This window comes from Fukomys damarensis, unplaced genomic scaffold (assembly GCF_012274545.1).
Source record: "Fukomys damarensis isolate Sample0158 unplaced genomic scaffold, DMR_v1.0_HiC HiC_scaffold_13, whole genome shotgun sequence".
Taxonomy (NCBI): Eukaryota; Metazoa; Chordata; class Mammalia; order Rodentia; family Bathyergidae; genus Fukomys; species Fukomys damarensis.
In genome coordinates this window covers 13,838,302-13,863,702 of record NW_022900925.1, presented here as the reverse complement: position 1 = coordinate 13,863,702, position 25,401 = coordinate 13,838,302, and the positions used below count along the sequence as shown (strand labels likewise).

The 25,401-nt window shown below is 40.6% G+C and overlaps 2 protein-coding genes across 3 annotated transcripts; one reads left to right on the top strand and one right to left on the bottom strand.

Moving 5' to 3' along the window:
- Positions 1-7,853: 7,853 nt before the first annotated feature.
- On the bottom strand, positions 7,854-8,737 carry LOC104874861 (olfactory receptor 1468). Its single transcript, XM_010642106.2, has one exon. It carries the CDS (start codon positions 8,697-8,699, stop codon positions 7,854-7,856), a length of 846 nt encoding a protein of 281 aa, XP_010640408.2. The 5' UTR covers positions 8,700-8,737.
- A 10,373-nt stretch (positions 8,738-19,110) lies between these two features.
- Positions 19,111-24,996, top strand: Lyzl6 (lysozyme like 6). 2 transcript variants are annotated; one of them, XM_010642104.1, is made up of 5 exons: positions 19,111-19,156; positions 21,269-21,482; positions 22,463-22,621; positions 23,482-23,560; positions 24,673-24,996. In XM_010642104.1, the coding sequence occupies exons 2-5, from the start codon at positions 21,344-21,346 to the stop codon at positions 24,740-24,742; spliced, it is 447 nt and encodes a 148-aa protein (XP_010640406.1). In that variant the 5' UTR covers positions 19,111-19,156; positions 21,269-21,343; the 3' UTR covers positions 24,743-24,996. The 2 variants fall into 2 exon arrangements, with proteins under 2 accessions (XP_010640406.1, XP_010640407.1); XM_010642105.1 differs by lacking the exon at positions 19,111-19,156 and adding an exon at positions 19,846-19,909.
- Positions 24,997-25,401: the final 405 nt, after the last annotated feature.

Here is a 25,401-nt window from a genome sequence, read left to right as displayed (position 1 = left end):
CAGTGGCACTTGATAGCACCCTTTTACCATACTGTTGATCATACCTTGTAAACATACCAAAGACAGAAGACTTCCAGAACTGCTTCAGAAAGTAGCAAAAATGATTGGATAAATAGTTTGAAACAAGGTGGAGTATTTTGAAGAGGATTAATTGTAATGTATGTTTTAATGTAATAACTTTTACAGTTTGCACACACCATATTTTTGATCAGCTTTTATTTTAAGAAATCAAAGCAAATGAGCTAATGTTCTATTTATTAAATCTACAAGATGAGTGCTTTTTGTTTTGTATATGGTGTTCTGATAATTTAGCAATAGCCTGATAAATTAATTCAATTTTCAATAAGATTTCACATGTTTGGGCATAGTTTTGTTCACAGTATAGCTATAGAGTTGGTGGCTCAAGCTGAAGTTTTACTGAATGTAGGAGACAAAGAGTTACACTGAGAGAGAGATTCGTGGCCCATGTCATGCTAAAAAAGGTATGCTCAATGGAAAAAAGATTTAGGGTATAGGAAGTAAAACAGGGAGTGGAGCAGGTAGGGATAGCTTTGAACAATCTTTTGCTGAAATGTTATTTCATTGTTCAAGGCTCTTCCTTCCCCAGTTTATGTATTTTGTGTACAGTTGCTGTTCAACTCATGGTGATCTCCAGTTTCTTAACTTTAACGATGCATCTCAAGTAACCAGTCTAGTTATGTTTCATAATACTCTTAAAAAAGGGGGTATGATTCCCACACCCTAATCCAAAGGATCTCAAAGGATGTGTCCATTCTTTTCCTTCCCACTTCCAAAGTATCCAGGGAATAGTCGTGAAATCACACAAACTTGGAACTAAAATCTCTTTAGACCTCTAGAACACGGCAGCTGGCCTCTCCACAACACCTACATGAACGCTGCTTGGGAGGCTCAGATGCCTCTTCCCTCTTCACACTAAGTTACACTTGAAGGAGTCTATTGTGCAAAACTATTCCTCAACACCTTTGCAGTATATCATCTCCACATGCATAACTCTACACTCTTCTTTTCCTCCAAGGACTCACAAAAATGTGCATTGGTCTCAAGTGTGCTTTTTTTCTATTTTCTCAGCTATTGTACTCCTTCCTTCCTTCCCTTTTTTTTTTTTGCTGCTGTATTTCTTCCACCCAATACTTACTTCAACCCCAGCTCTTTCCCATTCATTAACAGGCAAACATATTATAAAGTTTTTAGTCATTCAATGAATCAACCCCAATCTTGTAACCCTGTCTAGCAGCTATTCTTTCCCTTATCTCTATTCCTCTTTTCTGAAGCAGGCTTGTTTGTAGAGACATCTGCTAAGTGGACTGAAGAAATATATTTATAATATGTAGATGTGATTGCAAATTTCTTAAAAATCACTCCCTCTCTACTCATCAACTAATAGGTGGAGTCCAAGTTCCTTATCTAGAGAAAATATTAATTTCAAAGAGATCAGACACTGGAGGATAACATAAGGGAAGCCTGTGTTCTTCATGTTTATCCAGACCAAGGGCACAGGACTAGCTAGAGACTAGGCAGAAATCAACATGGCAAAGAAGTGTGGGCTCTGTGTTGTGGAAGATTTGTGATTCAGTGCAAAAAATATTTTTGAGACAGGGTCTCACTATGTAGTTCAGAATGCCCTGGAACTCACTATATAGCCCAGGCTGGTCTTGAACTCATAGAGATCCTCCTCTCTCAGCCTCCTGAGTGCTGGGATTACAGCACAATGCCTGGCTTCCAATAAAAATTTTATACTTCCTTCATTTTATACTAGGAGTTAGTAGAGTGGATGTGAGTTTTCTCTTTCTGGTAGTAGAGATGGCCCTTTATTTAATGTAAACATAGGCATTTGAGCATATACATTACATGGCAAATAAATGTAGCAACACTTTGAAAATGTGCTGCAAGGATAATGACAGACAGGTGATTAAAAAAAGAATTACAGCCGGGTGGTGCATGCCTGTAATCCCAGCACTCAGGAGGCTGAGGCAGGAGGATCGCTATAAGTTCAAGACCAGCCTGGGCTACATAGTGAGTTCTAGGTCAGTCTCAACTACATAGTGAGACCCTGTCTCAAAAAACAAAAACAAAACAAAACAAAAAAGAATTATAGGAGAAATGATCATTGTGATCTGTGCAAAGAATTAAAGAGGTATGAGGTATTTGAGCACAGCACTCTCATGATGTAGATCCATAAGGTCAGATTTTTCATTGTTGTTACAAGGGGAGATGATTTTTAGGAAACACTAGGGAAAGAAGTAAAAACACCCTTCTACCAGGAAGAAGAGGAACTGGGAAGTGCAGCAATATGAATAGTGAAAGGATTAGCAGAGCCTAAAGTTCACTGATAGGAATTTAGACTCAAACAGTGTAGACCACTGGGATTCTCTGGCCTGGAATGTATTTGTGGATGAGCTCTCAGTCATATTCTGATGGTGCTGAGTTCAGTTTTTCAAGGACAGATATGACCACATGCACCTCCTGTTCTTCTGGGTACAAAGGACCAGGCCAAAGATGCATCCTTCAGGTGTTTTCTGTGTGGCTCTTCTCCAAGACCAGGCATTTGTGTGAGGGAGAATGCATGTAACACACACTCCACACACGGTATCACTTCAGTAGGTAAATGGAGCTTATGACTGAGGCAACCAAATTATAACTACTTCCTCCTTACTCTGTATGCATGGACAGGAGCCCCAGGAGAAGCAGGTGCAGAGGGGAGAACTCTCAACATTGCCTTTTGTCCACCGAATCTTGAGAACTTGGAGTCAGGCTAAAGTTTGCGTCCTAGGTTTATGACTGGTTGGCAATTCAGTTCACTTAAATAAGTGGCATCTGATAAAATGACATACTTTTTTACTTACCTGGTGCAGGCTTTGTGAAGGTCAAGGGAAGGAATGGGTATGATACAGTTGTCTTTGCTTTATCTCTTGGTGTTGCTGTCTCAGATATCTTCTCTCCAGCGTCCACAGTCTGTCACCTGGGGCATAAGGTCAGAATTTTTTTTTAAAGAAAGGGTTCTAGCTTTGTGGCCTTCCCTGTTCTTTCACAAGTAGAAGGTTTTGCAGGGGGATCTGGTCTAGTACTTGCTAGCATTCCTTTTGTGGGTCAGGCATGCTGAAGGAGGACATCCTGGTCCTTTGTGGCTGAGGTGGAGGAGACAGGCCTGGCATTGTTTGGTCAGTGGAGCCCCAGTTTCTGACCCTTGGAAAGGATGGGGAACAAAGAGCTGTCCTGGATGGGTCCTGAGGTCAAGGAGTCTCTCTTTAGGGTGTGGGGTGGCTCTCAGCCTAGAGAAGACTGGGAGTTGGTCACCAGGTTCTAAATTCTCCTGAAACATGAGTCCCCCAGGTCTTCATTTAGGTGAAAGTCAGAGCAATTGTGACCCCTTGACGTTAGCCTCTGGCTGTGCCCTGAGGGGCAGCAGTGGCTCTGGAGGGTAATCTTCTCCAGAAGGGGTGGGGTGGGGTAAATGAGAAAGTTTCCTGGAGAGTGTGTCTCCAGGGTCCAAATTCTTGAATGACCTATTGTATCCTTTGTTGGCATGATATTTACTCTTCTCTTTGGTTCAGTATCAACTTTTGACCATTAGTTGGCAGCTGTAAGTACGGTAGTACAACTAAATTCCTAATAGTTTTTCCAGCCCGTGTGCTAGCCTTTCTGTTTTTCAGTGTGAAAAAAGAACATTTTCTTCTTTGTCTGCTTTTGTGTGAGGAGCGATTGTAATGTAAGCCCAAGTTTCCCCTCCAGCCTCCCCTTCCCCTGAAAGCCCCAATAAGTTTCTGCTCTCTGAGCCGACAAGTTTCCCCTTCCCCAAAACCATAAGCTTTGTTTCCTGTGCTAACTTTGGTGTCGCCTCCTCAGCACTCCCTCTCTCAACTCAGCACGTTCCTCTTTCAAACCCTCTCGAACACCTCCGTCTCCCATCCAGCCAGTCTACACCCAACCCACTCCTTTCGAAGGCCCCCACAACACAAAGCCTTACCACCGCTGGGTCGGTGAGTTCTTGACTTGTTGAGCGGCACCTATATCCTAACAGCGATAGCGTATAAACAGTTTCTTTCATCTAACATGCTGATAATAGGTCTCCAGATTTTCTTGTTTCTTAGAGATGTGAGGGATTTAGAGTTTTGTATAGGTTTCACTCCATTGTAGAGTGGTTTTAAGTCAGGGTTACATGGCAGAGGGGCACAGCAGAGGAGAAACAGTTAGTGGCATGGCAGGCAGGAAGCAGTCAACCTTCTTTCTTTTCCTTTTTATTTAGCCATGCTACAAGCCTATTGGTTGGTATAATCTACATCCAACGTAGGTCTTCCCTCTTCAGTAAATCCATTATCCATACCCAGAACTATGCTAAACCAATCAGCAGGCTAGTCCAGTGTCACACACCCATGATCCAGCCACCTCTAAAAAGCCCTACCTGTGAGTACATGAGGCTTTAGGGGGACATGTAGATGTAAGCCATGACAGTGAAGAAGCCAGATACAAGAGTACTATTAAATAATTTCATTTATATAAACTTCAAAATCAGGAAAATACAATCTCTAGTGATAGAAATCAGATTAGTGGCAGGAGGTGAGAGAGTGATTAATGTATTCACAGTGAATTGTGAGGTGATAGATTTATGTGGGGTTTGGGTTAGAGGACAGGTTGCATTTAAAACTCTGTGAACTGTGCCATTAAAATGGGTGGATTTTCTTGAACATAAATGGTAGTTCAGTGGAAACATATAGATAAGAGCACCTCATTCTCACATTCTTGCTGTTATCATAGAAAGTTAATCACTTATAAATCTGCTAAGCTAAGTACTTGGCCATTCAGTAATCACTGAATTTCTTTATTAAAATTTTTATTAGGATATGATTAGATACATTATAAATACAATCATTGGGGGCATTGACACAAATAAGTATCCTTTTGCTTGATCCTTTTTGCTTCCCCTTATCCTTTCTCCTGTCTTTTCATTCCCAGACCTCCTTCCACTATCTTTCAATTTGATTTGTCCTAATTAACATTGAAGCTAAACATCTTTTCATGTTGTTTATTAATATTATATTAAATTTATTTGTATATTTTGACTCAGTTGTTGGTTTTACTTTTATTGGATTATAGAAACTTTTTGTACTTTGAGATTTTAATCTTGTGTCTGTGAAGATGTTGTCATTTGTCACTTCTTCAAATTTGTTTGTTGTCTTTGTCCTAGAAAAGTTTCATATATCTATATGATCAGATAGGTCAATCTTTTTATGTAGTTTCCAAGTTTTGCATTAATTTTAGTCTTTTTATAGTAAAGGATTTTTATAGATTTTAATTTACAGTTGCCTTTTTAAGACATCTAAATTATACCTTGCCTTATAAGGTTTAATATTTTCCTTGTCAGTTTTCCAAATATAATTGAGTGGCATATCCTTCCTCCTGTTAGGTAAAAGTGCCAGAAAACAGGACCAGACCAGGACTATAACAAGCCTTTATTATGGGAACATCTGCCAGGCTGTCTCCTAACAAAGGAAAAGCAGCATGGCAGAACAGGGAATTTCTTTTACGGGACTGGGGTGGGGCTTATAGGAGCTGTGATGTAGTATTAAGAGATTGGAGGAGCCTATGACATCATTAGGAGGGGCTTGTGACATCATTAGCTGCTAGGAGATAGATAGCAAGTATCAGGTTAGAGAAGAGGCATGATGGGAAGAAAAAGCCTGTCCTTTGTTGGAAAAAGTCATGTTTTAACATGGAAGCTGCTATTCTATGTGGCAGCCATCTTAAGGCAAGGGAAATCTAACACCTCCTGCTTAATTTATTAAATTAAAATAAATCCCTACATATAAAAAAACTATTTTAGGCATTCTTCTTACTTGATCCTTCTTTTCTAAAAATCAATTACTTGTAAATATATATAGTTTTAATCATTAATTATTTTTTCAAATAAGTATTGGTATTTGATAGCCAGAGTCAATTTATGACTCTTATTTTTCAAGTAGCTCTTGGAAATTTTACCTATATTCTCCTTTTGGGAGATTTAAAGATAAGCTCATCAATTTCACAAAAATAACTCCACTGGGAATTTGATTCATATTGTACTGAATATACTTGAGTAAAACTGAAGTAAAAATATGGCCTCAAATTTCATCAAATTATATCAATTTAATTGGATTTATTTTATTATATACAAATTAATCTTCAAAAAGTTGTTAAAAATGAGACATTTATAAAAAGCTAGAAAAATGATTTTGAATGTTTTCACTATAAGCAGATGGTAACTTTGAGATAGGTAAGTTTACCCTAATTTAAACATTATATAAGATGCACATATGTTCAACCATCACATGGTGTCTCATAACAATGCAAAATTGTTATGTGTCAATTAAAAAATGTATATAAAGCAATTCTTAAAATATTTTAAAAGGAAAACAAAAAACAAGGCACTTTTTCCAGTTATTGTATATGTTTATTTCTTTTAGTATTCTTTTATATTATCATTAAAATTTTTGAGTTTACTCATTTAGTTCTTGCAACATCTTTTAACTGCTTCCAGAAGCAGGATCTACATTTCATTGTCTTTCAAATTAAGCTCTCCCAGTATAGAGGAAAGTCATTTAATTTATATATTTATATATTTAATTTATAATTTATATATTTTAATTTTTATATATTATATTTTATATATTACTCTTTTCTTTCCACGGAGAGTTCTGCTGTTTGTAGATTTCAGTTTATTTATAACAAAAGCTGTGTAACCACAATAGAATCATGGAGAATAATAAGGTATTTCAGGAAATGTGAAATTAAATGAAAAGGCAAAATATAAAATGGTATATGTGCATACACAGAAGTCGTTGCTCAAGTAACTGGGTGGAAAGTAAAATCACAAATCAAGATATGGGATAAAGGACAACAGAAGACTTGAATAGAATCTATAATTCAATATTACATGTGTTGAAACTAAATTGTCCACAGAACCTTAAGTGATGTCCATTGGGCAGATAAGAAGAACAGATGGAGGCTCTGGAGAATGTCCTTGGCTACATATGGACATCTTACACAGGGTCAACAATTGGATGGTCTGTGTGATGTGGAAAGTTGTTGAACACCATTTTCAGCCTGTGAAACAATGCAAGTATCTTCCCTGTTTTCATGGAATGGTCATGAAGATAGAAAAAAATATAGATATAATCTTCCTTTGTGAAGTCCAAAATACCAAACAGAAGTTAAAAACTGAAATTTTCACCAGACTCTAGCTTCTTTACTCATTACTAGAAAAAAATAATTAAAACTCCTGGATATTAAGTAATTCATAAGTAAATACAAAACACAATATTATAGCAAAAGAGTTAGAAAAATCCATTTAGTGTTGACCAAGTCAAAAATGTTATATAGACATGAAAATAAATCAGAAGCAGATAGTTATGATAAAATAAATGAAATTTCTGCAGGAGGACATATATAGGAGATTTAGAAGGGGGCTGTGAGGTCAAGAAGTTTGCATTTATTGACTATAGACTAGATTATAGAGCAGTATTTCAAAGTTATATCATAAACAAAGCAGCCTGCTTGATAAAGTTATATGATACTGGGATAATTTCATTTAACAATATATGAAATGGAGATCACATAAAACATTATCTTTCACATTATAATTTTCTAGGATCACTTCATCAAGAGAAAGAGGTAGACATAGCTAGGTCACCAAGACCCAGTCAAACTACTCAGTTAAATTTCTACTCTTTACACATTGAAAAATTACACAGTATTCTTTTAATACAAAAACTCCTGTGGTGATAAAGGAAATCTGAAATAATATCCCAATGACAATATGTTTACTGGATACTATTATTTAAAAACCCTAGGTGTTATCATCAAAGACAGAAGGGAATTTTCATCTTATGACGAACTCTTCCCAGGGCTCCCTTCATGTCTCTGTTCCTCAGGCTGTAGATGAAGGGGTTCAGCATGGGAGTCACCACCGTGTACATCAGAGACATCACTGTCTCCTTCACAGTGGAATTATTAGCTGATGGACATAAGTAGAGACCAATGACTGTTCCATAGAACAATGACACTACAGAAAGTTGAGAGCCACAGGTAGAAAAAGCTTTATGGATACCCCGCACAGAAGGGAACTTGAGGATGGAGGAAAAAATCTGGGCATAGGACATGATGATGAGTAGGAACGGAATGACTACAACTAGCCCTCCCATGACAAATATCACTAATTCATTAACATGAGTGTCAGAGCAGGCCAGATTCAGCAGGGCAGAAAAATCACAGAAGAAGTGGGGAATCACATTGTCCCCACAGAAAGACAATCTGGCCATGAGCAGGGTGTGCAACAGAGCATGGAACGTGGTCAGCACCCAGGACAGCACCACCAGGCACACACAGAGCTTGGGGCTCATGATGCTGGTGTAGTGCAGGGGGGAGCAGATGGCCACATAGCGGTCATAGGCCATGACTACCAGCAGGAAACTCTCTAAGTCTCCAAAAAACAGGAAGAAATACATTTGGGCCAGGCAGCCTGCATATGGGATGGATGGGAGTTGGCTCTGCATGTTCTTCAGCAACTTGGGCATTGTGACAGAGGAAAAGCAGAGGTCAGAGAAAGACAAGTTGCTGAGAAAAGAATACATAGGTGTGTGGAGATGGGAGTCCAGTTGAATGAGGGTGATGATGAGCAGGTTCCCCAGGACCGTGGTGAGGTACATGGCAAGGAACAGGGCATAGAATGCATGTTGGTGCTCTGGCTGGATGGGCAAGCCCAGCAGGAGGAATTCTGAGAGGATGGTTTGGTTTCTTCTCATTATTATCTGTCTCCAGTATCTTTAAAAGAACATAATAGGGTCCCTTAGGTACAAAGAAAAATGAATATTTTTCTATAATACATGGCCTGTTAAGTACCCAGCAAAATTTTATTTCACCCTCACTAGAATAATTATAATCTCTATACCACAAATGTCTGTAATTTGAATCTTCAAAATCAGATATGATTTTCTTCACTTCCTTTCAACATATTCCAATATTCCATCTCTTCCTAAACACTCTTACTGCTTGCTTCTGAGAAATAAAATGTATTGGTCTTTGTCTTACCTGCTGGGCTGGTCACCATCAATGATTACAATTTGCCTCATGCTCTGTCAGTTTCCCTCATGTTGATGTTTCTCAAGGATTTGTCTAAACACTATCATGTTATAATTCTACATTTCTCAAGAAAATTTCTTGTACTCAGATGGCTTCAAGTATCACTTAAAACTTGAGTGTGGATATCTTTCTAACCTACAGAGCTCTGCATTCTGAGGCTCACTGATCATCTTCTTTTGAATGTACTATGAATATTGTAAGCATCACAGGTCTCAGTTGAAACTTATGACCTCAGCTTCTTCCTCCTCCAACCCCACCCTTCTCCGCTCATGTTTAGTAAAATGAATCCAGGCTTAAATCAAAAGTATGAGTTTTATTTCCTTTATTCACTTCTCTCACCATCAGCTAGTAGGTCTAATCTAGCAAGTCTTTTACATTCTGCACATCAGTCTTTTTCTAATTCATTCACTCTCTCCTAAATACCACTAAAAGCTGACATTTATCTCTTTTGAACTATTGAAACAAACTCTCAATTTGTCTCCTTGCTTGTATGTTTCAATTCCTTTCACCCCAACAATTTTCTTTTACATTGTACACAGATTAAGGTAAAAATACGGTAATTTGTCTTTCCTGGTTAAATATTTTGGCAGGCTCTCATTGCTCTTAAGGCAAAGGCAAAATTCCTTTCAAGGGCATAAATAATATTTCATTATCTGATCCTTTCCAGCCTAACATCTTCATCTGGACGCACAGTGAATCTCACATCCCCTTCTCCAGTAATGCTGGACGTAGAGCCTTTCTTGCTTGCACTTTCTCCTGCCTAGCACTGTCTCCCCTCTGCTCCCTCCTTATGTGGCTTGCCCCCTCTTATCCTTCAGACATCTGACTTAATCAGCTAAACCTTCCTTGTCTCCCTACACCAGGTGAACCTGCTACTATGGGCATGCTATACTTAGTCCATTGCACTCAGTGTCCTTGGTCGTTGCTTGGAGCTGACTTCCCACCATATTGGAACCACCATGCAGGAAAAGCCATGTCTGCTGTTAAAACTGCATCAAGATTAGCACCTGGCTTGATGGCTGGTTTTAGCCAATATTTTATTAATATTTATTTCCTGTCCTTCAGGCTGAAACATGTGCTCCTCTACCTTTAAAGACAGAAAAACTATTAAGTTAGAGTAACCACTAATGTCAATTCCTCCCAGAACAAGAACTCACTAGCTTTAACTGTTTAACTCCAAAGTTTGACACTCTTACAGATTTAATGGATATCATTTTGTAAACACTGCAAATATTATGGTACCTCAGATATACTACTCATTTCACTAATTCAGTTGTCTTGATCGAAACATCTTTATGTTTATTCCATGTGAAATAATTTGATATTGGTATGGGAAAAAATAGAAATGAAGGAAATTTTAGAAAAGATGGGAGAAACAAAAAGAAATATTTCTACCCTTCAGCCCTCACTTGAGTTCTTCCTGCAATATCTATATCCTATGTGACAGTTAATTTTAAGTGTCAACATGACTAGGTCCTAGTACCTAGCTTTAGTCAAGCACCAGTCTAAATGTTTTGTAATGTGATTAGCATTTAAAGTAGTAGACTTAGAGTAAAACAGATTATGATTCATTATGTGAATGGGCCTTGTGCAATCAGTCAAAACCCTTTAAGAAAAAAGACTGTAGTCTCCTGAAGAAAAGGGATTTTGCTTGAAACTACCTTCAGATTTTAGATTACAATGTCAACACTTCATGGGGTATCTGGCTTACTGACAGTCCATGTAGATTTCAGACTTCCCATTTCCCAGAGTCAAATGAGTTAATTTCTTAAGATGAACCTTTTTCAGTCGCAGTCTATCTTACCCTTTCTATATATACACACTCGTGTGTGTGTGTGTGTGTGTGTGTGTGTGTGTGTGTGTGCGCGCGCATGCGCACACGTGCGTGGCGGGTGTAGTTCTGATTTCTAGAAAAGCTTGACACTAATATACTCTAGTATGTCTCAAATCTGACAAAGCAGAGGGGTAATATTAAGATGTATGGGAATCTCCAACAAAAATACGTAGTTGAGGCCAATTCATGGATCTTTAACCTGATATTGTTTAATTCATCTGCATTAATAGTGTTTACACTTGAACATGGTTTGCTAGCATTACAGTGGGAAAGATGTCTACTGCAAGTTGTACCTAGCTTCTCAGAATTTTGCTTTCTCATAATCAAGGAAACCCCACCTCTGGTGTTGAGTATGATTAAGAATAACAACCAGAGACATCACCGGCAGATGCTGCCACTGATGATGCACTGAACTTCGTACCTCCTTGACCCATGAAATTAGAAGTTCTCAACCTGAAGTACATGTAAGAATCACATAGGGCAGTGCTGAAATTCAATCTTCATGTAAAGCCCCGAGAAGCAGATAGGTTTAGAATAGAAAACTTACTACATCTAAAAACTATCCTGCAGATCATCATACAATCTAGTAAAACCAGGTTTTCAGGTTGGAAGAAAATTAATGGTCAGATATTCATCATCCCTCTCAACTCACCCAGGGTGCCCCAGAGTTACTTCAAGGCCTGATCTGAGATTCAATTCTATTTACTCAGTATGGGCATGCGAAGTCACAGCCTCTACAACCATCATCAGTTTCTACACTACATGATTTTCATTGTACACATCACTGGCCTTAAGGGAACTGGCATCCCGGAGGAGTTCAACTCCTGCAATAACTAATTAAAGAGAAAGTAATTACCCAGGACCACACTAGGACAACTTCACTCCTAGTCCTGCGGCAGTGACCTATTAGAGCTGCTGAGTATACCTGAGTATATTTGGGGAAAAGAGGGGATGCACAGCAGCTCAGGGATGGATGCTTAATTGTAGCTGTAGGGAATGGACAGGAGTCCTTTGGGGCTGGAACCTACTTTTGGGGAGTGAAGAAGGATGGCTGGAAAACCTTTAATGAAATCAGGGAATGGACTGAATGATTTACAATATCTGAAGAGTATTAACGTTTACACAAGACGTCATCAGTGGTCTTGAAGCAGTGTATCACCATGAAAGACGCGTGCTTTGGAAAGATCCCAGGTGACAGTCTCACAGTACGGCACAGTTTCCTGTAAATGGCCTTTAGCAAAGATGAACGATACTGCTAATGAGGATCAGCCTTCTGTGATCTAACATTCTAGATGTGCCCAGAGACGGGGAGGAGAGGAATAAGAGAAAAGATGAACCCCTGCTAATGTCATGCTCTTCCTGTCCCTGCAACAGATCACAAAGCAATAGCCAACATTATTTCTTCTGTCACACAGGATCCTCTTGTATGTGGCAATCATCAGCTGAATGAGGTTCTTTACCTAGTGACATAATACAGATTTTCATTCCTCAAAAAATTTCATCTTCCTTGTCTTGCATTTATTGTGTTGATATAGATTATATCAACATTTACTTTGTGGCATGATACCCAAAGCAGCATAGATGATACCCAAAGAATTCACCAACATTTCGGATGCTGTCTTTGTTCTAGTTGTGCAGAACAACCCAGCATTCCCATGGTAGTCAGCATCAATAACTCCAGGTAAGATGTCTTTCTGAACTCTAATAGGTTTACAGAATCCAACAAGCCATCTGGGTTGTAGGCTCAACATCCATTGAATTGAAACTGTTGTTACATCTCATGGCAGAAGAGCACGTCCTTCAAGAACTGCACACTTCTAGGCTACCTTCGTAGGCTCTGTCAGCCTCCTCCCTCTTTTCAGACAGGGCTGCAGAAACCTGTTCTGCACTGGCCTCAGCCAGTCTTAGTAGGTAGAGCTTGACATATCTCCCTTCAGTCCTTCTGCTCATGATGCTTGATTGTTGCTCTGGGACCTCTCTGATTCCACAAAGAAAGAAGTTTTGGGGACTCTTCTCCACATTCATGATTATTAAGGTTTACAACCTCTTTTGAGTTGGTTACTTTCGAGAGTGACAGGGATGGACTGATGTTCTCCTTTCCATGTTTAAAGTTGATTTTCCCAGTAGCATTTTTTTTGAAAGACTATATTCCACTGAATTGCCTTTGTACCTGTGTTAAAAATCGATGTATGCTATATCAGTGGATCCATTTATGGATTCTCTATGATATTCTGTAATTTCAATCTTTAGGTAAATCTCTATCTTTTCTCTAGTATCACACTTTCCTCATTGTTGTCATGTAGTAGTAAGACTGAATACCAAAGAATATGAATCTTTTTACTTCATTCTTTTCTTCCAAATCGATTTTGATTTTTAGTTTCTTTTCTTGTCACGTAAATTATACTTCTGCACCAATGTACACAAAATTTCTTGTTGGAATTATGATAGGAATTTCATTAACTCTAGAGATCAGTTTTTAAAATTAAGTTTATTGGTACTATTTAGATATGCATGCTAATCACATTCATCATAGGAAATTTGTACTTGTACATGATATATCTTGATTCCTCTTTTTTATTTGGTACTGGGGATGGAACTCGGGTCCTTGTGCTTGCAAGGCAGGTGCCGGAACCACTGAGCTAAATCCCCAGCACTCTTGATTCCTCTTTTATTCCCATTCCTCTCTCCTCCCTTCAACCCCTTTCCCCTCCTTATTTACAAAGCTTTGTTTCCATTTTATCCTTCTTTTTTCATTCCCCCCAGTTCCCCTTTTCCTTTGCACAATTTCTTCCTATTACACAATATCTTTTATGCAGTTTGGTCCTTATTTACACTTTTAGTTTTTCACACCAGAGATAATGTGATATCTACACATGTGTGTATGATTTGTTTTACTTAAGAGTATGGTCTCAAGGTGCATCCATTTACCTAGAAATGCCTCAAGTTTTCCCTTCTTTATGGCTGAGTAGTATTCCATCACATAAAAAACCACATCTTTTTAATCCATTCATTAGTTGAGGGACATATGGGTTGTTTCCAAGATTTAGCTACTGCAAACTGTGCTGCTATAAACATGGGTGCACATATATTGCTGTAGTATGATGCTTTTGGTTCTTTTGGGAAGATACCTAGAAAGGAAATAGCTGGATCAAATGGGACCTCTCATCTTAGTTTTTGGAGGAATCTCCACACTAATTTCCACAATAGTTGTGTCAGTCTACACTCCCACCAGCCCTGGAGAAGGGTTCCTTTTCCCCAACAGCCCTGCCAGCCTTTGTTGTTGGTTGGTTTCTTAATAATGTAATGAAAGAAGCAAAAGCCTGCTACAATGAGAACTACAACACTCTGAAAAGAGATTGAAGAGGATATAAAAAATGGAAAGACATCCCTTGTTCCTGAATAGGAAGAACCAATATAGTGAAAATGGCCATACTTCCAAAACTGCTATATAGATTCAGTGCAATCCCTACTGAAATCCCAACAGTATATTTCACAGAACTAGAGTAAACAATCCAAAAATTCATTTGGAACCAGAAGAGACCTAGAATAGCAAAAGCAATTCTAGGCAGCAGAGACATGATGGGGTATCACAATCTCCAACTTGAAACTATACTATAAAGTGACTGTGATAAAAACAGCATGGTATTGGAAAAGAAACAGACCCAATGATTGGTGGAACAAATTAGAAGATGCAGGAACAACTCCACACATACTCAGCTACCTCATCCTTGACAAAGGAGCCAACCATCCTCACTGGAGGAAAGATAGCCTCTTTAATAAGTCGTGTTGGAAAAACTGGATTTCAACTTGCCAAAGATTAAAACTAGACCCCTATCTTTCACCATGCACTAAACTAAAATTGAAGTGGATTGAAGATATAAATATTAAAACAGAAGCACTAAACTTGCTGGAAGCTAAAACAACACCACAGGTTTATAATAATCAAAAATCCATATGAGGATACTCAACACAATGCATAATGTAGCTACTTCAATGATAAATTACAAGGAAAAAGGAAAGATGAAAGAGGCAGCTGTAGATTAAAAGAGATTTAAGAGACAGCAATCAGTGTGTTTATCTTATTTAAAGCTGTAAAAAAATTCTTTTTTGAGAAAGAAAAAGCAACAGAAATTTGAACACTGACTGAATACATGGTCATGTTGCTTACTTTATGTGTGGCCTTGGCTGATAATCTTCCCCTGCTCAACTTTGGTCCTTCCATCTATGAAATGAAGCAAGGGACCCCTAGGACTTGTGGGGGACCTAACTCTGGTCTCCTTTTACTTTGTCCTCTCATGTGAACCTGGATCCCTTTATTCAGTGCCTGTATGAACCCTGCCATGTGTCTACAGAGTGTAAAACAAGCAGGAGAGGGTGTGGTAAGTATCAGCTCAGGGTATTGACTAGGAGGAGCTACCCTCCTTAGGCACCTCTTCAGGAAGATCACACTGCATAATCTCAGGTGGGCTGGTCCAAAGCCAAGGGAAAGCAGAGAAATCACTGGACAAGCACACACATCTGTGGATCACGGGCAGGAGTTACCTGCTTATCAGGATGCTTGACATTGTTCTGATGCCTAGGAACTTCTTGGGCATCCCCTGGACCTGCGCCCAGTCTGGTCACCTGTCCAGGATGCCAGTGGCATTGAGCTGCTTTTGACAGACTCCTGTGAGTGCAAATGAATAATGTCACAAGGATATTATCTGCCCCTTGCTTCTCTGTCCCTATCTCAGCCCAACTTCCCCTTCAAATACTATCTCTGTTAAAACATTACTCTTAGCAAGGAACATCAAGATGCTTGACATAATGGGGAAGGGAGGTTGAAAGGGGACCCTGCTTTCTGAAACATCACAGAGGTTTAACCAGGTTAGCCACCTGTGATATTGCAGCATCTAACCTGAAAATTGGTCTGCTTCATAACAATAGAATTTCAGTCAAGGTGTGTGTGTGTGTGTGTGTGTGTGTGTGTGTGTGTGTGTATATGTGTGTGTGTGTTTGTGTGAGTGTGGTTTAGGGTATGTTTCCAAAGCCACTTTGAGAATCACAATATTCTGGTGTCATCTTCAATTAATGTTTATCAACTTTGAGTAGCAGATCCAGACCTGTGATTGCTATCTTGCTAGAATTAGATTTTTTTTAAATTTGGGAGCACCAGGACTTCTGGTATTGAGGGATCAGTGTTATGGTTTGTACCTACATGTCTCCCCACCAAAGCCTTATGCAGTCATAGGATTATTTTCAGAGGTGGCTGAATCTAGAGTGTGTGATGCTGGGATTAAGGGTATAAAACTACTACATCAGTTCACTGATTGGTTTGGCACCACTCTAATCCCAGTAGTCTGGGTGAAATAAAAGGGGCAGAAAGACACTATTAAGTTTCCCTTGTTGCTTTTGCTACTTTGGACACACCATGTTGTTTCTCTTCTGTGATGCCTGTCTGCCATCCACCCTGCCTTGGAGCCAGCTGATTGTGAAGTAAAACCCCTACAAACTGTGAGCTAAATAAGCCCTTTCTCCTTTAACTTAGTTTTTTTTTTCTTTTTATTGAGTTTATTGGTACAATCTAGGTATACAATACAGTTACATTCATTATTGGGATTCTGTACCTTTACATAATAGGTCTTGATTCTCATTTTTTCCCCTTGTCCCTGCCCTCCCTTCACCCCCTCCTCCCCTCCCCATTTACAAACACTTTATTTCCAGTTTTTCAATTTCTCATATTTTTTCCTCTCCCTTATTACCTTTTCCCCACCCTTCCCACTTTCCCTACACCTTTAGTCCTTTACTTCCCATTTCACATTATTAATTATCTCATTAGGATCCTGTGTACTATTATAGTTTTTTGCACCAGAGAAACTATTCGGTATTTCAGTTAAAGAAATCTCTGTATGAACATTAAAAATAGGAAATCCTAAAATAAAACTAAAAAGGAAAGTAAAAGAGAAAAGGCAATGATGTAAGATTAAAATAATCCTTAATTCTGAGATGAAAATGGTCCCTTAACATATTTAAATTGCTTCTTGCTCTTATAGTCTTATCTTATTCTTTTTTTCATTATTTAGAGAATACTTTATTAGTTTTTGTAATCAAGCCCACGTAGATATGACTTTACATATTTAATATAGTGCATTACCCCTGTACAAATGGAAAAAAATAAAAATAAAAATAAAAAAAATTAACATTTCTAGACCGATATGGCTGTCCATTTCTGTACAATGCCAACTCAACACAGTAAATTGGGATAACTTTTTCCAAAGTTGACAGCACAGTTAATCTCCTTTAACTTTGGATATTGGGTATTTTGTCTCAGGAATGAGGGGAAAGGAATTAAAACAGAAATTTGGTATCAAGAGTGGGGCTATTGCTATAACTATATCTGACCATGTGGCTCAGAGACCTTTGGGACTGGCTTGAGGGAAGAGTTTGGAAAGGTTTGGAGGTGCTGGCTGGAGAAGTAGAGCTGGAACGCCTTAGGCTGTGCTGGTGGGAGTGTCTGGTCGGAGCTCAGAACCCCAGAAAGCCAGTAAAGATCAGGCTCAGAAGGTTTTTGCTGGGAAAAAGGACTGCACTGGCTGCTGGACTCCAGATCATGTGTGTTGTGCCTTGGCAGAAAGTTTGTCTGCATTTTGTTATGTACAGAGATTTTGCATGAAACTGATATTAAGGGTGTCGGGCTAATTAATCTGGCTGAAGAAAATATCAAGGCAATCTAACGTTCAGGCAGTGGCTACTGTTGGGGACTTTTAGCCAGATTTATTTTGAGAAACGAGCCCAGTAGAATGATTTAAAACATTTTAAATTTGGCCAGAAAGGAAGCACCAGTTTAAACACCAGATGGAGTAGAGGAGTTCTTGATTACTGAGAAAGAACAGAATAGAAAAGATAGCCTGAGGGCATCACAAGAAGCAGCAGGACTCCACCCTTTGCAGCTTCAAACTTGCAAAAGTGAAAACTTTGCTTTGAGAAGAGAGCCACCGAGCATCATGTTCCAGAAAAGTGTTGACCTAGGGGAGTTGTTCCTTGAAATTTGCTCATAGGCACTGGACCTCTACAGCCAAGAGAGAAGGAAGCCTGGCTACTGCTCCACTGGCAGCAGACCTTGGCATCATCCACATGGTGCTGATTTTAGGTGTAAGTAGAATGCAGGAGTTCTGGGGCCAGGAAGGTTTCCATCCAGATTTCAGAAGAAGGTCTGGGAGGCCAGGCAGTGTGCCCCTGAGAAGGCAGTGTGTGAAGCTGCAGTGGAGACCACAGAAGTTTGGAGAAGCCAGGAACATGGATCATCTGAGGAAAACTGCCAGAAGGGAGCAGAGCCCGAGCCCAGAGAGAAAAGCCACAGGAGCTACAACCATCTGCAGTGCCATAAGGGTGGAGCCACCAAGCCCTTTGGAGTTCCAAATTTACCACAGATTTCTGGGGATGCTGGAAGTAGAACTATGGGATTTAATGTTTTACTTGTTGGATTTTGAACTTGCTTTGGTCCCATTAGTACCAGAAATCAAACTCAGGGCCTTGTATTACTGAGCTATATCCCCAGCCCTTAGCTGTCTATAATATCACCATTCTAAAAAGAGTTAATCTGATACTAACTACAATAGGTAGATCCCTTTTGGTTGTAAGTGACAGAAATCCAGTTCATGTGAGAAGTGACATTTATTGTTTCAGAAATTCAGGAAGAGAAGGGTATATTTGGGCCCTGAAAAGGTTGGATTCTGGGACTAGACTCAAGCACAGACTCTTCCCTCTCTTGGAGGCCTCACCTCCCACATGAGATGTATCTACACAAATTTAAACTACTGCCTCTGACCTGCACCTAAGGGTTTCCTATGAGAAGTTGGGCTCCACTGGGGGTAGAGACATCCCCTGTGGCCTGAGGGCAGGATCCTGTGACCAGCAGCCCCAACCAAAATTTGGCAGGAGAAGAAGCTCTACAAAGTTCATCTTATTCCCACAAAGGAAGGGAGTTGGCAGCCTGAACTCCATACTTCCAAGCAGTCTCCCTCATACTTGTCACCTCATCTTCCAAACTGATCTATTTCTCCCCAAAGCTTGGCCAGTTTCCATGCTTCAAACCAGTGTAACAGAGTGATGATGTCACAAAACCAGGGTTCCAGAAGGCTGGGGTAGCCCAGCACTCCAACCTTCTTTAGAATAAGAAGAGCCCTTAGTTGGGTGCAGCTGGAGTGCAGGGTGAGGACGGAGGTTCCCGCCCCAAACCACTTTGTTTTACAGATTTTCACAGAAAGCCTCAGGCTGACTGAGAACTGGGGCCAGAGAGGGATTAAGAAGGATAAGCTTCAGAAGAGCCTGGGAACACAGGCACTAAGACCACACTGTCTTCTTCAAGAGGATCCCCAGAGGAGGTTTAAATGGGCAGAATTGGAGCTCCTGGCCTCACAAGGCTCACAGACACCAACTTTGAGGGAACCTGCTGAGGCGAAGTGGTGGGGGGGCGTGTGTGAGACACACACTGAACAGCCATTTGTTGTGGCCTGAAATTCTAAACGGTTACTTAGTAATTTCGTTTGCTAAATCTGGCAACTTTTTAGGGTGGAGGGCAGTGAGAATACAAAATAAATAAATAAATAAATAAATAAAAAAAATAAAGTCCCTAAGGACAGGTGGGAGTGGAGTGAGCCAACTGAGGAGCTCAGATTGGGAGCAAGCCCACCAAAGAGGCCATCTTATCATGCATGCCGCAGGTGTTGGGCACCCCAGGAGCAGAGTGGAGGGGAACCCTGGCCTTACCCTCAGCAAAACTCCTGGTTTAAGGGGGAGGACAGATACTTCCATGACAGAAATAGCGCGCTGTCTTTGTTTTCACTCTGTTGACCATTTTGAAGAATCTGGGCCAATTATTTTGTATATTTCCCCACCAGTTTGGCCTTGCTTCCCCGGATTAGATCCAGCGTATGCATCTTTGGCCAGAAAAGTATACAAGAGGTGTGTGTCCTTCTCGGGGCATCATATCTGGAAGCAGGGTGTCCCAGTGTACTCACTGATGAAGTTAATTTTGACTGCACGGTCAAAACACTGTCTGGTTTCTCCACTGTGCAATTACTCTTTTCCCTGTGCAACAACTAAAAAAACCTGCAGGGAGACTCAGACCACATACATGTCTAGGCCTTCATCCTTCCTAACCCCTCAAATTTAGCTTGCATTGAAAATTCTTGTTCAGGCCAATCTATGATGACTGCAAAACATGAATGGTTACAGGGTTTTGTTGATTCTGGGAAAATGTTTTAAAATTCACTGTGGCGATAGCTGTACAAATCAGCAAAGATACTAAAAACTATTGGATTGTACATTTTAAATGAACTAATGTGGCAGGTGAGATTTATATTCTGCCTAATATCTCAACAAAGCTGCTACAAAGATGTTATCCCAGATTTGGTCAGCTGAGATCCTTTTGATATAGTTCTTATGTGGATTTGATGTGCCCCATCTATATTGTAAGCATTTCTTTAATTTCTGGTACAATAGGATAATCCAGAATTACCTTACACTCTTTCCTGCTCTAGCCAAGGGATTTGCTGTGTTCCCTGGAGCCTCAGTTCCATTTTGTGGGCATTTATTTCACTTAATTATCACTTCACCCCATTATGTAAGTATTAGTATATTTCATTTTACAGATGAGGCCAGGCAAAGTTAAAAATGGTGTCTAAAGTCTCACAATAGTCCAACTTTTGAAAGAAGGCAATATGAATCAAAGCCTTGGTTTTCACCACACACACACACACACACACACACACACACACACACACACACACACAGAGGAAGTTTATTCCTACACCAAACCACTCTTACGTGGTTTCTGATACATGCTTTTGAGTAGAAGTAAAAAGGTAGAATCTGCAATCAGCCCATCAGGAATTGCATGAGGCAGGGTATGCCCCTAGGGAAAGTTATGTGTTTTGTGCCTGGAGCTATGGGGTTAGGAATTAGCACTCAATGTCCTAACCTTCTTCTAGAAGCATATCTTCAAATATGCTCATAGAAATGTTGGTGAAGCATGGTTTTAATTGATCTCCTTTGCCAACTTCATTCTCTACCCATAACCCAAATGCCACTCTCAGCTGATGTTCATTACAAGAGGATCTGTGGATGAAACCAGGTTGGTCTTGGTTTTTAACTGTTGAAATGGAGAATGAATGGAAAAAAGTTTACTTTCTTTTTGTAAATGTTAAAACATTTTCTGTGATAAAACATTCTAAAATAGTGAACAAGAGGAAAAAAGACTGAAAACAGGTGGTGAGCAGTAAGTAAAGAAAAATATTTGTCTCTCCTTTCCAAATTCCGCAGGCTCTCTAAGAAGACCAGCAGAAGTCTGTGAGACAAGAGTGGTAGGCCCTGCTGGGGCCCTTATCCACTCTGAAGATGGCCAGGGTGCTGCTTATATCCTTGGCCAGCTGCCTCCTCATTGTAAATCAGGCCTCCAGCATCAGACGCTGTGATTTGGCCAGGGTTCTGCATGAGGAGCATTTGGATGGGTTTGAGGGCTACTCCCTTAGTGACTGTGAGTGCCTCTTCTCTGGCCTCTCCCCTCTTCCTCCTCTCTCATTCACACCTACCAGCCATTGTCTTTTTCTCTCAGCATCTTTCAAAGCCAAGTTCAAAAAGCACCCCCCCAAATGGGGGGTGTCTTTCCTAACATTCCTATTCACTCAACAATTGTTAACTGAGCACTTGTTATGTACCAAGAACTGATTATTGTTCTAAGGATAGAGATAAAGTTCCTTCCTTCACAATGTTCACATCCTAGAGGAAACGAGCAACAATAACACACACACAGACACATACAGGTACTGGTGGTGCAGATACATGCTTGAAAAAGAATAAAGCAGAGGGAATGATCTATTCTAGGTAGAGACATCATGTTAAATAGCACTGCATGAAAGCAGAAATCCAGGCATCCAAATGCCCGGAGGAAGAACATTTCATTTTGGGCAGAGGAACTGTCAGTGCAAAGGCTTCTTTTTCCCAAAGATTATCTTCTTCTAGCATAGAATTTGGGCACAATTATCTTGTGACACCTTTTTCTTGTATCTTCCATTATAGCCTTTTTCATTGGTACTGGGGATTGAACTCAGGTCCTTGCGCTTGCAAGGCAGGCGGTGGAACCACTGAGCCAAATCCCCAGCCCTTCCATTGTAGCCTTTTAAAGGTGCATATTGTAATCCTTGAACTATGGGCCCATTGAAGGCAACATCTGTGCTTGACTCAGATGAATGTCTCTTGCTAGACTTTTCATAATTCCCGGCACACAATAGGTGCTCAGTGAGTACAGAGAGCATAGAGGGAAGAAAGGATTCTGTACTGATGGATGGACCAAAGGATGAGAAGAGAAGCCTGTGGGTGTTTATAGCTCTCCAGCACCACCTAGCCCATCAGGCTATCTTCCTTTCTTCTGATTGCTTTTCTCCCTTTCTTGACTATTTCCTTTCTCACTCAGTTTGGTCCTCCATAAATCCTAAACCATCCTCTTTCTGTTCTAAGGGTTGTGCCTGGCCTTTGTGGAAAGCAACTTCAGCATATCAAAGGTTAATGAAACTGCAGATGGAAGCTTTGACTACGGCATCTTCCAGATCAACAGTCACTATTGGTGCAACGATTACCAGAGTCACTCTGAAAACTTTTGCCATGTGGACTGTGAAGGTCTGACCAGGGCCCCAGGGCAGGAGGGGTTAGAGGAGAGACAAGGTCTACTCACATGACCCTCTCTTCCTCTCACAACGAGGGCATGTGCAGAGGGACACTTCAGAGAATCAGGGACTCCTTTACTGAGCAGGGGCTTGGCCTGGTGGCCCCCATGCCCAGCCGGGCAGGAATTTCTGTAGGAACCTTGAGCCTGAAGTTCAGAAGGGCTCTGAGCAGCTAGAAGTAGTAAAGCAGCTACAGCAGCCCGTTAGCAGAGAGTGTGTTATATATTAAACACTTTACAATCAGAGCTCATTTAAACCCAGTTTCTCTGCAAGAAATTGTTCGCTATCTCTACTATATAAATAAGCACACTAAGAGACATTGTGCTGAATGCCACTCAGTTCTAACCACTCAGTTCTTGAGATCTCAATTCTAACCATGGAGTGGTACACAGGCTAATGGTCTGACTGAAGTCTGAGTACAGTCTTCTTACCTCTGAGAGGTGATCTGAGAGGATCTGAGAGGCCTGACAAGGCCCATGACTCTGCCCTTTGCCTTCTCCTTCCTACTGTGACTAATGGGCTCCTTGCCTGAAGAGCCCCTTCCCTAGGCAACCACCATCTACCCTGGCTAGGAAGAAAAGTATGGACAGGCCCAAATCTTAGTCTTCCTCCCCTCTTGCTCCTACCCCACCACCCCTGGTAGCTAGTAGCCATTGTAGGTTAGTTGTCTCACTGCACCTGGGAGGGAGGCTTTTCCAACCTGGAAAATACTGAGGCCCTGAGCTGCAGTCCTCTGCAAGAAGGATAGGTGTTAGCCCCTGTCTTTGGAGTCATCTTCTGTGATCTCATGGGTGTTCTCTTCCTCTCTTTCAGATATACTGAACCCCAACCTTCTCTCAGCCATCAGCTGTGCAAAGATGATTGTATCCGGATCAGGGGGGATGAAGAACTGGTGAGGGAGATACACTGGGACCAAGTTAGTTGGCGGAGCTTCAAGAAGCAAGACACAACAGAGAAAGGGGCAGTAGGCAGGGAACCCTGGGCACTCACTTGTAGCAGTCCAGAAAATTGTGGGTGGGCTTTGGACTCAGGATTAGAAAACCTAGGTTTGGTTCTTTCTCTGATAGTGTATTAAATCAGGCTCTTTCGGGTGCCACAATAGCCATTTGAGCTAGCCAAGGGAAACTTATTCTGAGAGTAGGAGCGCTCACTGAGCCCACTGAGCTGAGCCTCCAGGATGGAACAGAAGAAAAACAATGTTGGAAACTGTCAGAAGCTTTCCAGGGCAGGTTTCTCCTTTTGTTGGTGCTTCTTCTGCCTGCAGTCCACAAGACCATGGGTGCCCAAGTGTATCATCAAAGCTACCCTATGATCTGATGAGGCTCAGCCCTAGCGACAGGACAAAGGATTTGATTGATTCAGCTTGGGTCATGTGTTTCCCCTTAGCCCAATCAGCTATAACATGGGAAGAGTTCAGCAATACAAACGAGACTACAGTAGGGGCCCTTTCCCTGTAAATGACAATATTTTCTGTTAAATGTGTGGTGCTCATCAGCTAGGCAGATACCCTCAAAATTTTCAGTTCCTCAGCAGTGGACGGTCAGGTGTCACTCACCTATTCTGTATACATTTACGAACCGAGGGTAGAAATAATACCAGTGGTTACCTCTACAGGTAACTGTGAGTACAGGAGTTGGGAGCTCTGCAGACTCAAAATGCTCTACAGGAAGGGGCACTGATAACTATTAGGTCTTATCCTTTTGGAGGAGTGTCAGTGATTACATCTGGATTTTAAAAAAGTAACTCTCAGTCTTTATAAAACAGTGCTGCCTACCTTCAGGGGTGAGAGTGTGAAGATTTGAAAATTTGAATGCATACTGAATGGGGGAAGAGAGCAAATATCAGGCAGGAGGGAAATTTAAAGGAAAAATCAGGGGACCCAGTAGAAGGCAGTAATGAAGGTGCTTTGGGCATTTCTCTGCAGGGAAGACTCACCAGGACTTGGGCGAGGTATGTGAAGAAGCTACTAATGGAATCAAGAACCATGTCTTTTCTCCTCTGCAGGATAGAATGGAGGTTGCACTGTGCAGGCCAGCCACTCTCCTACTGGAAGACCAGGTGCCGTCTGGGATGAAGCAGGTTACAGGGCTGCTGGAACTCATTCCAGGGCCCCTGTCCTCATCTGGGGATTCTACTTCCTTTTGCTCCCACTTGGTATTATTTTCTGCCTTCTCCACAAGTAGAACAGACAAGAGCCCAAGGATAAATGCCTTTCTTAGGCTTTCTCCATGTCCCCATCCAAGACCCATGTTCTTGTTCCTGTCAATTCCAAACCTACAGAACCACAATAATTATCTATTATTTTTATTTATTAAAACACTTCCTGGGCAAAGAATATTACAATGTACTCATTATTTTTTTTCTTTTTATTGAGTTTATTGGTACAATCTAGGTATACAATACAGTTACATTCATTATTGGGATGCTGTACCTTTACATGACAGGTCTTGATTTTCATTTTTTTCCCCTTGTCCCTGCCCTCCCTTCACCCCCTCCTCCCTTCCCCATTTACAAACACTTTATTTCCTTTTTTCAATTTCTCATATTTTTTCCTCTCTCTTATTACCTTTCCCCCACCCTTCCCACTTTCCCTACACCTTTAGCAGTTTACTTCCTATTTCACATTATTAATTATCTCATTAGGATCCTGTGTACTATTATAGTTTTTCACACCAGAGAAAATATTTGGTGTTTCAGTTAAAGAAATCTCTGTATGAACATTAAAAATAGGGA

Coding starts and splice junctions, on each gene's coding strand:
- LOC104874861 (XM_010642106.2), bottom strand. CDS start 8,699: ATGTACCTCACCACGGTCCTGGGGAACCTGCTCATCATCACCCTCATT.
- Lyzl6 (XM_010642104.1), top strand. CDS start 21,344: ATGGCCAGGGTGCTGCTTATATCCTTGGCCAGCTGCCTCCTCATTGTA. Junction 21,483..22,462: donor GGGCTACTCCCTTAGTGACT/GTGAGTGCCTCT, acceptor TTCTGTTCTAAG/GGTTGTGCCTGGCCTTTGTG. Junction 22,622..23,481: donor TTGCCATGTGGACTGTGAAG/GTCTGACCAGGG, acceptor CCTCTCTTTCAG/ATATACTGAACCCCAACCTT.